This window comes from Heteronotia binoei, chromosome 3, assembly GCF_032191835.1.
Source record: "Heteronotia binoei isolate CCM8104 ecotype False Entrance Well chromosome 3, APGP_CSIRO_Hbin_v1, whole genome shotgun sequence".
Classification (NCBI taxonomy): Eukaryota; Metazoa; Chordata; class Lepidosauria; order Squamata; family Gekkonidae; genus Heteronotia; species Heteronotia binoei.
Window position 1 is genome coordinate 48,707,395 of NC_083225.1, and position 15,015 is coordinate 48,722,409.

The 15,015-nt window shown below is 46.2% G+C and overlaps 1 protein-coding gene across 1 annotated transcript in view; it reads right to left on the reverse strand.

The window, feature by feature from the left end:
• GAS6 (growth arrest specific 6) overlaps positions 1–11,590 on the reverse strand; it is a 60,474-nt gene extending 48,884 nt beyond the window's left edge. Inside the window, exons 1-2 of the mRNA XM_060233748.1 lie at positions 11,372–11,590; positions 10,408–10,577 (exon numbers count right to left, since the gene is read on the reverse strand). Coding sequence (XP_060089731.1) covers positions 10,408–10,577; positions 11,372–11,438 — 237 coding nt within the window. The 5' untranslated portion in view covers positions 11,439–11,590. The remainder of the gene's footprint in view (positions 1–10,407; positions 10,578–11,371) is intronic.
• Between the last annotated feature and the right edge of the window lie 3,425 nt (positions 11,591–15,015).

The window sequence follows — 15,015 nt, forward strand, 5'->3', positions numbered from 1 at the left end:
GGAATAACAACAAGCCAGTGAGGTGGATTAGGCCAACAGTCTGTTTCCAGACCAAGTTCACCCTGCACATTTCCTTTCCAGACTGGGAATTTTTAACTTCGGCTTCCCAGACTGTAGGCTCATGCTGACCACTATCCATGGCTGTCTCTATTCTTCCACTGCCTCACAGGAGTTGTAGTTATTTCTCTGGGGAAGTCTATGTCTATAGTTTTGCAGACAAACACTTAGCCCTCAGGCTGTGTAATGGTGCCTTTACATGTTCTTGATCAGCACATAAAGCAACTTTTGTACAAAAGCTTACAATGCCCAGCCAGTTCATGTTTTCTTCTGGGTGTTAGGCTCAAAGCACTGACCTTGAGAGTTCTGTAGTGAATGTTAATACATCAAAAATAGGTTTGCAATTTATGGATACACACCTGAACAGCATATTCAAGATTGCTACAGCACAGACATTATCTCCAGATTTTGATGCAATAATTCAGAGTAAGGTGTCAGTTATCAGAGACCATTAAATAAACAAAATATTGCAAAACTGCTAATATTTTAAGCATGTGTTAAGGTTTTCTTAAAAAAAACCTTTAATTGTGTTTGTCTGTGTCCTTTATAATATTTATATTGCTACTACAAGGCATTACATTTTATGATACACATGAGCTGGCCTGAAAAGGTTCCATTTATGTCAAATCTGGCCCTCATAACAGTTCGACACCCCAAACTACTTCAAGTGCTCATATATGGGATACTGTATACAATTTGGATCACTGCATCTGAGGGAGTATCAAGACCCAGAGAAGGTTAGCTTATAAAGAAAACACATCTTCCTTATCATGAGAGACTAAATAAATTAGACCTTATATAAGATGATTTAGAGGTAGGGTTACCAATTCCAGCTTGGAAAAATTCCTGGAGATTTGGAGGTAGTCTGGGGAATGTGAGGTTTGTGCTGAGGAAGGATCTCAGCTAATACCATGGAGCCCACCCCCTAAAACAGCCATTTTCTCCAGGGGAACTGATTTCTGTTGTCTGGAAACCAGCTGAAATTCCAGGAGATCTCCAGGTAGCACATGGAGGTTGACAATCCTATTTAAAGGACCTAATGAAGGTTTGGAAAATTATGAAGAGGGAGGAAGGAACATATATCAGTCTCAGATTCAAGATCATCTACCAAAAAGGTTCAGGCCAAAGAGATGGGAAAATATGCTTATGCTATGCATAATTAGAATGGAGTAAGCGGTGGACCTGCAAGGACTTGCAGGGGACACCTATTTTCCCCATAATTCCCCTTACTATTTTATTTTATTTATTTGATTTGATTTATACACCGCCCTCCCCGCCGAAGCAGGCTATTTCTTCTTTCCTTTTCATGAAAGCCCACAAAGCCTCTCCCCTTTTCCTACTTCCTTTTCTCCTTCTTACCCACCAGCCAATCTACCTTTAACAGCTCCCATCTTCAGTTTACCTCCCCCACCTTTGTCATACCCTACAGCCACTCCATGTGAGATGGCCAGGACAGTCAGAGACTGGGCCCAGTTCAGCAGTGGCCACTGGTGGGCTGGGCCAGGCCAGGTCAAAGTTGTATGTGGCCATCACTGTGTCACCAGGCCAAACTGTGTTATAGTGAGGTTCCAGTAGTCACTGCAGGGGCTGTATCCAGTGACTCCTTAATCAGGGGATATGACTGAGTGGAGGTAGTACAGAACTTTTTCCAGGGCTGTTTCAGCCTCCCAGTGCACTCCTGCTTCAGCCCCATAGCTTTGTTTCACAGAAACCAAGACCTGGAAGGGTTTGGCAATATTGTTATGCTTGCCTAGCAACCTTCAACAGCCACTGAGAGTTCAATAAGCATTTTTTCCCCTTAAAGTCATAGACATTTTGGTAATTTTTGGAGGTTTGTTCCCCCAGTGTATTTTTTTAGATTGTTCAGGCAACACTGGAACTTCTTTCAGGTTTGTAGAGAAATCACCCTGGTCTGTCCCCTACTTCCATTTTTTTTAAATTGATCACATTCTTTATGGCATGAATCAGAAATAGCTACTGATTAATTGCAACAAAATGTTGAGATTTCCTTAACTGCTAATGGCATAGACAAACACATGGAAGACAGGTTTATGGAATTTGCATGTTCATGGAAATGTACCTGTACTTTCCAAGCTCTCATGGTGAACTTCAGATGATACCTCATTTTTTATTACAACCTGTTCAAGAACTATACAGAGTCATCTGTTTGCTGGACTAGATGGACTTTGACTAACAAAACAATTATCATGTTCTTTCTCTAGTACAATATTAAGAAAGAAAGTCAGGAACTTCCACTATTGTTCTGTCTTCAGCCCACATATTTACACACTGAAGCTGTGCCTTAATATTAACCTGTAGTAACAGTCATTGGTATTACATCTCCTTTACATTTATATACCCACTAACTGGCATACTAGCATACAACAACATTGCTAATGTTTATATAGTACTTTCTAAAGTGCCTTAAACAGAATTACAATATGCAAGTATTATAATTATCAGGACTTTTGTGTGTGTTATGGTACCACCTTCTTTCCCATGTCCTGAGGGTGGAATTGACAGAAATCAGCACAACCTGATATATGAGTTTGCTACATTACAAATGGGGCCAAAATTGAGAGAGGTGGGACTTTTTGATCCTCAGCTCTCTTGAATAGAACAGTCCCACTTTTTCAAGGCTGTTATAATAGAAACAATATTGTGTAGTGGTTAGAGATCTGAGATCTATATTCATAGAGATAGTACATAAACACCTAATTTCTTTAAATGAAACAAAGTCCTTGGGCCCAGATGAATTGCATCCAAGGCTACTAAAAGAACTTGCAGACATAATTTCTGAGCCACTGGCCTTTATTTTTGAGAATTCTTGGAGAACAGGTGAAGTGCCAGAAGAATGGAGGAAGGCAAATGTTGTCCTCATCTTCAAGAAGGGGAAAAAGAAGAATTCAAGTAACTAACAACCTGTCAGCTTGACAACTATTCCTGGAAAACTTTTAGAACAAATCATCAGTCTGCCCTTGAGCATTTAGAAAAAATGGCTGTGATTATTAAGAGCCAGCATGGGTTTCTCAAGAACAAATCATGTCAGACAAACCTTATCTCTTTTTTTGAGAAAGCGACTACCTTGCTGGATCAGGAAAACACTGTAGACATTGTTTATCTTGATTTCAGGAAGACTTTTGATAAGATTCCACATACTATCCTTGTTGACAAGTTGGTAAAATGCAGTTTGGATCCTATTACTGTCAGCTGGATCTGTAACTGGTTGACAGATCACACCCCAAGAGTGCTTGTGAATGGTTCCTCATCCTCTTGGAGAGGAGTGACAAGTGGAGTGCCTCAAGGATCTGTCCTGGGATCTGTTTTGTTTAATATCTTTATAAATTATTTGGATTAAGGAATAGAGGGAATGTTTATTAAATTTGCAATTACACTAAATTGGGAGGGGTAGCAAATATGGTAGAAGACAGAGCCAGGATATAGGATGATCTTGACTGGCAGGAAAACTGGGCTAAAACCAATAAAATGAATTTTAACAGGGATAAATATAAGGTTCTGCATTTAGGTAGGAAAAAATCAAATGCATAATTATAAGATGGGAGAGACTTGTCTTGGCAGTAATATGTGCGAAAAGAATCTAGGGGTCTTAGTGGGCCATAGAGTGAACATGAGCCAGCAGTGTGATATGGTCGCTAAAAAGGCAAATGCAGTTTTGGGCTGTATCAACAGAAGTATAGTGTCCAGATCATGTGAAGTGATGGCTACTCTGCTCTGGTTAGACCTCACATGGAGTACTGTGTTCAGTTTTGGCACCACAATGAGTGGTAAAGCTGCAGTACTGCAGTCAAACTCTCTACTCATGACCTGAGTTTGATCCCAACGCAAGCTGGGTTCAGGTAACTGGCTCGAGGTTGACTCAGCCTTCCATCCTTCCGAGGTCGGTAAAACAAGTACCCAAGATTGCTGGGGGGAAAGTGTAGATGACTGGGGAAAGCAATGACAAACCACCCCGTAAAAAGTCTGCTGTGAAAACGTCATGATGCTACATCACCCCAGAGTCAGAAACGACTGGTGTTTGCACAGGGGACTACCTTTACCTTTAGAACCCCATGGCGCAGAGTGGTAAAGCTGCAGTCCTGCAGTTCTAAGCTCTGCTCATGACCTGAGTTCGATCCCGGCGGAAGCTGGGTTTCAGGTAGTTGGCTTGAGGCTGACTCAGCCTTCCATCCTTCCAAGGTCGGTAAAATGAGTACCCAGCTTGCTGGGGGGAAAGTGTAGATGACTGGGGAAGGCAATTGGCAAACCACCCCATAAAAAGTCTGCCCCGAAAACACTGTGAAAGCAACGTCACCCCAGAGTTGGAAACGACTGGTGGTTACACAGGGGACCACCTTTACCTTTTTATAGAAAGCTGGAATGTGTCCAGAGGAAAACAACAAAGATGGTGGGGGGTCTGGAGACTAAGTCCTATGAGGAGGATCTGGGTATGTTTAGCCTGGAGAGGAGATGACTGAGAGGTGAGAGGCGCTGTTATATAGAGGATGGTGTGGTTTTCTGTTATCCCAGAAGGTCAGACCAGAACCAAAGAAATTAAATGAAAAGCATTTTTGGTTAAACATCAGGAAGAACTTCCTGACAGAGCAGTTCCTCAATGGAACAGGCTTCCTTGGAAAGAGGTGGGCTCCCCTTCCTTGGAGGTCTTTAAACAGAGGCTAGATGGCCATCTGACAGCAATGCTGATTCTTTGAGACAGATCATGAGAAGTGTCCTGACCCCACTGATGGACATCGTAATGGCACCTGGTTTTGTTAGTCACTGTGCGACACAGAGTGATGGACTGGATGGGCTTTTGGCCTGATCCAACATGGCTTCTCTTATGTTCTTAAGGAGGGCAGGAAGGGTTGCCCTTTCTTACAAGCCCAGGGAGATGCTGATTGACACTTTGGGGCCAGGAAGCACTTTTTCTTCAGGCCAGTTTTGCCAGGGATCCTGGAGGGTTGTTTGTTGTTTTTTATTTTCTGCCATCTTCTGGAGCAAGGGTCAGGGTTTGGGGAGTGTATTTGTGGATTTCCAGGATTGTGCAGGAGGTTGGACTAATATGGATAATGACCCTGGAGATCCCTTTCAACTCTATAATTCTGTCTCAGCTCTGCCACCAGGGGCGGCCCGACGCCCCATGGCGCCCTAGGCAGACTTGCTGCTTGACGCCCCCCAAGTGCCCCTGCTCCTTTCCCCGCTGTGCCCCCTCCCCCCGCCACGCCTCCTCCTCCCTCCCTTTGGACCCTCCCCCCCCCCCGGTGTCATTTTCAATGCCAGAACCGGCACTAGAGCTGTGTTACGGCTCTTCAAAGCCCCCCCTCCCCGGCTGAACACTCGAAACGCGGCTAAAACCACACCGCGGGGGGGGGGGCACTTTCACCGGCTCTCAGGAAGAGCGTCCTGAAAGGACAACCCCTGCTGCTACTGACTCCTCTCTCCCAGGAAGTGGGGAGGGAAGGAGTCAGTAGCAGTGGGGGTCGTCCTTTCAGGATGCTCTTCCTGAGAGCCAGTGAGCGCGCCCCACCCCTGTGGAGCAGTTTTAGCCCCGTTTCAAGTGTTCGGCCGGGGGAGGGCTTTAAAGAGCCAGAACGCGGCACTAGAGCTGGTTCCGGCGGTGAAAATGACACGGGGTGGGAAAGGGTCCGAACTCCAAAGGGAGGGAGGAGGAGGTGCGGCTGGGAGGGGGCAGGCATGGGGGGTTGCAGAGCCGCAGCGGAGAGGGGGGAGGCGCAGGGGTGCAAAGTTGCAGGGGGGAGGCGAAGAGAATGGAGGGGCGGGCGGCAGCAGCAGCAGGGGACAGGGAAGGCAGGCAAACTAGGTGCTTGCCTGGGGCACCGGGAGGGGGGTAGGGGAGCCTAATTTGCCGCCCCCACCCTCCCGGCGCCCTAGGCAACCGCCTAGTTTGCCTAGCAGGAGGGCCGGCCCTGCATGGCACTCATTGGGTGACCTTAGTCAGCCTAACCTACTTCACAGGGTTGTAAAGATAAAATGGGAAAGGGAGAACCCCACACTGAGCTCCTTGAGGGAAAGGTGGGGTTATAAAAATGCCATGGATAGATATTACTTTGGCTAACAAACTCAGTATGTATAGCCAGCTTGCTATTTTTACAGCATCCTTCCTGACAAAAATCTAATAAATAAAGCTATGACCTCAAATTACCTTGTTCACCTCCCAAGAAGTTCAGATTCTGAGCTTTTTATTACTCAGCACCTTACAGTGAATTACTGCAAAAAACCATAGAGTTAGATTTCAGTCCCAGAGGTGGAGTTATGTCAGTCTGCTGTAACCAAAACAACAGTCTCAGAGTGTTTTAAAATTAACCTAAAATCATTTATTCTGGGGTCTATGAGGGTACTCAGTGGGTCCTTCAGTTCTTTGCAACCTGACTGACGTGAAAAAGGAAGCCTTTCTGTTTTCTAGGAATGGCAGCAGGGACTTTCCACTGAAGGGGACAGAATTAGCCTCCTTTTTAAAAAAAAGATGGGAGTTTGCAGAGTCACTGCCACTCACAGACACCAGATCACTTCAGAACACAAACCAGAAAAGACACTGATTAGTTGTAGGACTCTTGCAGTTCAGTCCTAGAAATTCTGGTTGGCTGAGCAGTACCAAGGACGTACTGTTCTAATATCACATGAACACATAAAGCTGCCTTATACTGCATCAGACCCTTGGTCCATCTAAGTCAGTAATGTCTATTTAGACTGGCAGCAGCTCTCTGGGGTCTTTCCCATCACCTACTGCCACATCTTTTAATTGGAGTTGCCATGGATTGAACCTGCAACCTTCTGCATGCCAAGCAGATGCTCTGCAAATGAGCCACAATACCTCTAAAATGTCTTCCTCTACACATCTGCATACATAAGGCTATCTTATACTGAATCCGACCCTTGGTCCATGGGTGTCAGTATTGCCTACTCGCACTGGCAGCTGCTGTCCAGGGCTTTAGGCAGAAGTCTTTCCCATCACCTATTGCAAGATCCTTTAACTAGCGATATAGAACCCAGAACCTTCTGCATGTCAATCTTGCTGCATGCCAAGCATCTGCTCTACCACTTAGCCACAATTCCTCCATGAGAAGGACCAGATGAAGGTGACTGGGAAGACCTTCATCCAGTCCTAGCTATATTTACTGCTCAGTTACTCATGCATCTTGACTCTAATTGGCGTTTTCTGGCAATATCTTCCTCACCTGCTACCAATATGTAATGGTCAGTGACTTCCGTTTCAATGTATCTGATGAAATGTGCATGCACACGAAAGCCACCGGACTCAAACTTTGTTCTGCTGCTTCAGACCAGCACAACCACCTACCTGAATCTACCTAATTATTTAAGCTAATAATGGTTGTCAATGGAATACTAGAAGTTCTTGTTTTGTGTGATGCTGTTCTTTTTCTATTTCTATGAGCGGATCTGAAAGTTTTTCTAGCCTTCACAACTGTTCAGCCAGCTTCTGGCTAGCAGTAATTAACCAATGAGGAAGTTAGTTGCTGTCTTGGTTCCAGGTTTGTGGGTGCCCAGTGACTCCATATGCCCACCACCAGGTCCCCCTCATGCCCCCTTTTCTATGCCCACTACCTTCCTGTTCCGCTTTCTCCTGCTTACAAGCTCTCTCACTGTTCATTCTCAGTTCCCTGTACCACCTGCAGCCCTGGTATGGATAGTCTAATCTCATCAGATTTCAAAAGCTAAGCAGGGCCAACCCTGGCTAGTATTTGGATGGGTGACCTCCAAGGAATAACAGGGGCATGACACAGAGGCAGGCAATGGTAAACCACCTTTGAAATAACTCTTGCCTTAAAAACAAGTCTAGCTCAACACTTCGTGGTGCATAACACTAGAACAGCTAGAACTTCTGGCTGCCAGACAATATTAGGATCTTCTGGCTATACTACACAGACTGCCATATGATAATTATTATTAATTGCACCACCTGCCCCCTTCCCCCTGTCACAGCACTGGCCAGTGTATGCACTTGGGAGTGCTGTTGCCATTGAAGAAGAAGCAGCAGTAGATATTGAATTTGTATCTTGCCCTTCACTCTGAATCTCAGAGCAGCTCACAATCTCCTTTACCCTCCTAACCCACAACAAACACCCTGTGAAGTAGGTGGGGCTGAGGGAGTTCTCACGGAAGCTGCTCTTTCAAAGACAACTCTGCCAGAGCTATGGCTGACTCAAGGCCATTCCAGCAGGTGCATGTGGAGGAATGCGGAATCAAACCTGGTTCTCCCAGATAAGAGTCCACACACTTAACCACTACACCAAATTGGCTCAAGATGATATTGGATTTATACCCCACCCTCTACTCTGAATCTCAGAGTCTCAGATTGCTACCAGTAGTGCCTCCACTGTACCACCCAAATGCCCTTCCTCAATTACTCCAAGGTGTTGGGAGCCCAGGGTACAGATACGGAGCAGGGGAGGTGCAGGGGTGGAGATCCATGTAGTGGGCACCACCAGAAGTCCCAGGTCCTGGCAACTACCTTATTTCAGGGTATGCTGATACCAACCCCGTGTCTCAGACACCAAAGTCTCTCCCAATCAAAGGATTAGAACTTGGGTCACAGCCTTTTAAGTTGCAATCCTATAGAATCAACTATTCTCTGAGACCTGATCCTGCAGGCCACATACAGGCAATACTTCCTGCTTCAAAAAGCAGGTTTAAATATAGTGGAGGTTGTTCTCCTGAGGGCACCAAATGGAAGCTTCCATGGGGTACGCATGGTTTACACTCTGAAAACAGCTGCCTGGCATATGACAGGTGCTGGAGACAGGTGACAGGAAAATTGTGGTGTGTGTGTGTGTCTGCAAAAAATGATACCAGAATGGAAACTTGGTATTGTCAGAAATTCACTACTTGACTAAAAGTTTATGCCAAAATAACTCCAAAATAACTACTCTAAGAAGCCATGAGTCTTTTGTTTTGATTTTTAATATATGATTTACCTTCCTTAAGTAGTGGAAAATTGAAAGCATAAAAATTTTACATAAGCATTACTGGGTAGAATTCTATGGGAATACAACTAGTAAGTCATTCTACTATGTATAACTTTCCACTGTATTAGTCTTTACCACACAGCGATAAAATATCCTTCTCCATGCTCTCCCCAGACACCTCGATTTCATGAAGACCCTGACTTGCTGAGAATTCTAAACTAAATACTGCTACATTTCTGAACAATTGTGCAACTATTTGATGTGCTGTGTTGGTACTATGCTGTGAGCCTATTAGAATATACATGTCAAGGCATGTTTTGCCTTAAATACAAAAACACTAACTCCTCAAAGAGAAGAGCCAAGTCCCTCCCATTCTCAGTACTTTTGACCTACATAACTCTCACCCTGCTTCCACCCCCCCCCCCCAAACACATCAAATCATTAATGGGAAAGCACAGCCCTGTGCAAAATCACCAGTCAGTTTCTCCTCCAGGAAATTTGCTCCCTAAACTAATGCCAGATAATCCAGCCATAAAAGAGCCTGTTCAGAACTGCACATCCCTACAATGCAAGCAAATCATAAATCAGCTCTCCTAAAACCTGTATGTACTTCAAGAGTAGTAGAAGGTCTGAATACTGATAGCAACATAAAAAGCAAATCTTAAAATGACTTCTGCACTGTGGACAGCTTTAGTACAAAGCAGCTGTTAACAGCTGTACATGTGTAACCATCTTCACTAGGCCAAATAATTAAAAGGAAAAATTCTGCTTAATTTCAATTATTGCAATTCAGTAAGTATAGGTACAGGTCCAGAAAGTGAGGAAAATCTGCTGGGTTTTGATTGCTTATCTAAGTGAACACATCTTTAAATGTTTCTCTGTGCAAGGTTTCTTCAGCTGAATCCCTTGCAAGTAGTTTAGATATCAAATATTCAAGGGAGAGATGGTATAAACCTGAGGCAGAAAAGGTGCCCAAAGGTATCCAAATAAGTGTTTTGATATGCAAAATGCAACCCGCATCTTCCCACCCCTGCGGTTACAATCCAGCTGCACTAGGATTTAATTCACCCTTAAAACTAAGACTCCCAAAAGCTAAAATTCCCTGTGGGAAATGCATGCCAATTTGGCAAAACACAAACACGACCAAGCTCTTATTTCCCCACTCTAAGCTCTTGGCCTCGCAACCCAAACACAAATCTTGTTAAGCGTGGTTTTCGTTATTTATCTCCTGGCTCCTCCCCCAAACAACTTCCCCAGCTGTGCAAGCAGCTGGCGTCCTCATTCCGGTTGCTGCCGCTCCAGCAGCACCGCGATTCATTTCAAAGAGAAGGGGGAAAGCGGGGGGGGGGGTGAGGAGAAACAGCCCTTCCCGACCACCAGCCCCCACCTCCCCTCCCAGGCCTCTTACCGTCTCAGGGTCGTTTTCGAACACCTCGCGGGCTTCTTCCTTGTTGCAGATCTCTTCCACGCATTCTCGCTCGAGGTGGCCTTGCTTGGCCTCTTCGAAGACCTGGAAGGCTCGACGGTGCCTTTGGCGAAGGAACTGGGAAGCCTCCTCTCGGGTTCTGTGGAACAGGGCTGGGGCCCGAAAGTGAGCCGCGAGGGGGCGGGGGGGTTAATATCGCATTGCCCGAGACGACCCGCAACAAAGAGCTGGCTGGGGGGGGGGGGGGGAACAGTCACGTCTCAGCCACCCCCAGCAACACCCAGACAAGCCCAGCAACAGCAGGGGAAAGGGAGCGCCCTCCGAGCCCTACCCCTCCTCCTCAAGAGCCCAAGCGCCCAGCTCGGTCCCTTTCGCGTCTGCCTCCTTTCCTCCTGCCCCCGAACAATGCCCTCAGCCACACAAGTCCCGAAAGAGGCGCCGCAGCAAATCCACCTCGCCGCGCGGTAAACAATGACAGCCCCGCGCCCTTTCCCCGGACGCGCGCGAGCACAATGCTGAGCGGGAGAGCGCCGTCACACCCCACCCTTTTTCGGGGGAATGGTAAAGTCGACCCCTGGAGCTGGGTAGCACAGGAAGGGCTCAACGACAGCAATGACGGGGAGGGGAAAGAGGACTATCTTTGGAGATGGAGAGGCTGCTGGGGGAGGGCTGGCTCGCTGGTCCTGAATGTGGCACCGGGGATGTCCTGACCTTGCGGGGAAAGCTTCGGGATGCAGAGAGCACTTACGGCTTTCTTCCCGGGAGGGGGAGGCAGTGGCGACTTCGCCTTTGTGGACATTTGGAGTTTTTTTAAAGTAAAGAAATAAAGAGTGCAGGTGGTGGGGGACAGAAGTAAGCGGCGAAGACCCCGCAAGGAGAAACGAGGCTGGCGGGCGTGAGGTGGCTTCTTCTCTCGCCAGCCCCTCGAAGCGCTGCTGCTACTCACTCTGAGAGGAGGCGGTCGCCAGCAGGACCAGCAGAAGGGCAGCAGCTGGAGCCGGCGGCTGCTGCATGGCGCGGCGGCGGGGCTGCTGAGGCTTGGGCTGCGCCCTCTGCCTGGCCGAGGAGGAGCAGGGCGGTCTGGTGCCGGAGGAGGGAGCGCCGCTACTGTGGGAGGCAGAGAGGAGCCTGCCGAGCCCAGCGGGGAAGTCGCTTGTGGTGCCTTTGAGCCAATCAATGGAGAAAGTTCGCGCTCGGGCTTTTCAGTGTCGACGACACACCTCAGGCCGCTTCCCCCGCGCAGGCTGGCCAGCCGCTAACTCACGAGCCGCGGGAGGAAGGATGGATGGAGGGCAGGCGGGAGAGAGCAGTAGCAGGCCCCGGGGACATCGACAGGAAGAACCGGGTGACCCGCTGTCTGCCCCGCTCCAGGGCTCTGTTGTCGCACGTGGCTGGGATTCTTTGGAAAGTTGGCCCTTTTGCCCTGCGGACTTTCGCTGTGGAGGGCGCTTTCAACAGCAATTCCTACATTTCATTGGGTGAAGTAACATTCCTCCCTCCATGTAGACAGAGCAAGATGGGTAGCCCTGTGAGTCTGTCCACAGCAGCAGGCAAGAGCCCAGCAACACCGTAAAGACTAACAAAATTTGTGGGAGGCAGGGATCATTTAGCAGAAAAAGAGGTGCTGGAGCTCATTCGCACAACTCATTTGTATATGCCATCGCTGGAAGGTGTACTAAATGATATCAGCTCAGCATCTACCTTAAAATGCTTCTTGAATTATCATTGTCATAATAAAACCTTACTCCCACCATCATATCTTTTAAATTACTTTCTTCTAGGTAGCCACAGTGGCATGAAGAAAATTTCCATCTGCCTGCTTTATATGTTTTGGTTATTTTCCCTTTTTTTTTTGTGAGGAAAAATATTAGCAAGTTTGTCAAATCTTAAGAGTTCAGCAAAATTCTCACAGAAGGTTTGAACAACAACAATAATAATACATTTTATTTATATCCCGCCCTCCCCGCCGAAGCAGGCTCAGGGCAGCTCACAACATATGGAGCCCAGAAGCAAGTATTGGACGGGGGTAAGAAAGAAAGAGCATAATAAAATTTAAAGGTTCCAGAGCTCCACTCCTGTGAGCTCCTGCCCAAACTGAGGCCTGGTGGCAGGGGATGAGCTTTCAAGGGTCACTGAAGAAGGAAGCAGTGACTCATGAAAACTCATACCCTACCACAAACTGTTTTAGTCTTTAAGGTCCTACTGGACTCTTGCTCTTTTCTGTTCCCTCCCTCCAGTAAACTAACACACAGTTGTGAATCAGGCACGTTTTCATCCCACCTTTCCTCCAAAGGGGCTAGGTAGCAGAGTTTCTGCACTCCTCTGTTTTACCTTCCCACCAACCCTGTGAGGTAGGTTGGGCTGATAGCAGAGCTGGACCTAGACTGTCTGGCATCCTAGGCAAGGCTAACTTCTGCCCCCCCCCGCAATGATGACATCACTAAGTCACATGGGAGTGCCCAATTTGGTGCCCCCAGAAGGATGGCGCCCTAGGAAATTACCTACAGTTTGCCTAGTAGCAGGGCCGGTCCTGGCTGAGAAAAAGTGACTGGCCCAAGGTGACCCCATCAGGTTCTTGGCTGAGTGCAGATTAATTTTGAACTAAGGTCTCCCCCCACTCACAGTGCAGCACTATAACCACCATAGCCTGGCTCTGTATTTCATTTATTTCTTTGTACCCCATGGCACAGAGTGGTAAAGCTGCAGTACTGCAGTCAGAGCCCTCTGCTCACGACCTGAGTTCTATCTCAGCGAAAGGTGGTTTAGGCAGCTGGCTCAGGTTGACTCAGCCTTCCATCCTTCCGAGGTCGGTAAAATGAGTACCCAGCTTGCTGGGGGGAAAGTGTCGATGACTGGGGAAGGCAATGGCAAACCACCCTGTAAAAAGTCTGCTGTGAAAACATTGTGAAAGCAACATCACCCCAGAATCGGAAATGACTGGTGCTTGCACAGGGGACTACCTTTACCTTTAGTCAATCTTTCTCACAGGGACTCAAGGCAGATTACACAGAGTGACTCAGTATTGAACATTCAGTAACCAGTGTATTAGGATTTTAGAAGTCTGAAGCTACCAGAAAGTAGTGAAGCATAGTATAAATGTCAAATATGACACATTAAGCAGTACAAGGTTTACATAGTAGGATTCTGCTTACAATAAATTATATACAGCTCTATAGACTACAGTCCCTATCATATTAACCAAGTAAGTTTGTGAACTAATTTGTACAGTGCATTTGCTACATGTTCACATTGTATTGTACACCTGAGTTAAAAATATGTGTGTACAACACCACAAGGTGTAATAGCCAAGAGACTGCATGCACACTTTTCTTCAAGGGGTCAAAAATGGGCCACAAATTTAAATATAACAAAGTGGTCCTGAAACATATGTTCCATAGTGGCCTCATGTGTGCTTAGGTAGTGTTGGTTTTTAAGTGGTGGAAGCAATGTTCTTTAATCTGGAAAGCAGTACTTCTGAATCCACTTAATGTGGCACAGAAACTGGAAGAGGAACATTGTTAAAATATTCCAGTTAAAGTAGTTTTAACGTATTTTCTGATAATGGAGCATATGTTTGGAAGGCACTAAAGCTGTGGGTCTTGGTAGGGGAGATTGCTGGTCAGTGCCTGGCCTGGGGACCCCTTGGAAACTTCTGTATGTATGCCACTTTCACTTACATTATGGCAGAAAAGTAGAATATAAGTATAATAAAGACATTTTGGAATATGGAGGTTGTTTGCTTAGTACATTGCAAAAGAGAGAGAGAGATGACTATACAAGGACACATTTGTTGCTCAGGCATGATTTTGGAGAAGAAGCCTCTCCTGTATTCATAAGGCTTATCTATACCTTACAACTTCTGCATTTATTTAAAGTGATTTTTTTCCATTTGCAAATGCAGCTTCCAGAAGGAGAGGGAAAAGAGCTTAACCCTCCCCCCCCTTTACTATTTTTCCTGAGGCAAAAAGCTGCTATTACTCCTACTTGGACAAAGTCCCAAGTTCCCAGGTAGCAACTTAGATGAAAATTTCCTCCTTGATTCTCATTGATTAAAGAATCCCAGAGGTGGCATTTGCAAAAGAAAGGGGGAAAATAGTCATTTAAAATAAACAATGTGGGATGGTAAGCTGCTTAACTCCCAGAACAACATCACAAACTTTTCACAGCAAAACTAATAACAAAGTTGTAAAGAGTGCTTGCAAAGGATGCAAAGGTACAATAAATATTGTAATCAGCTTGATTAGAGCAGAGGGGAATGCTTAGGGGCAGAACATTAGCATCTGCAGTGAGATAAGAATCCTATGCATAAGAAACTGTAGCATCCCCTGCAAGCATTCTTTACAACACCCCTCCCACCTTCTGACTGGGATATAAAGACTCAGATCTTCATTCCTATTCTTATCTGATGAAGGGAACTTTGACTCTCAAAAGCTCATACCCTGAAAATCCTGTTGGTCTCTCAGGTGTTCCTGGATTCGAATCTACCTATTCTAATATAGACCAGCCCTGCTACCCTCTGAAACTAAAGCTGGTATGTTACTGTGCAAAGTGCTTAACACACTGCCCTTTGCTAAACAAAACATTTATGTT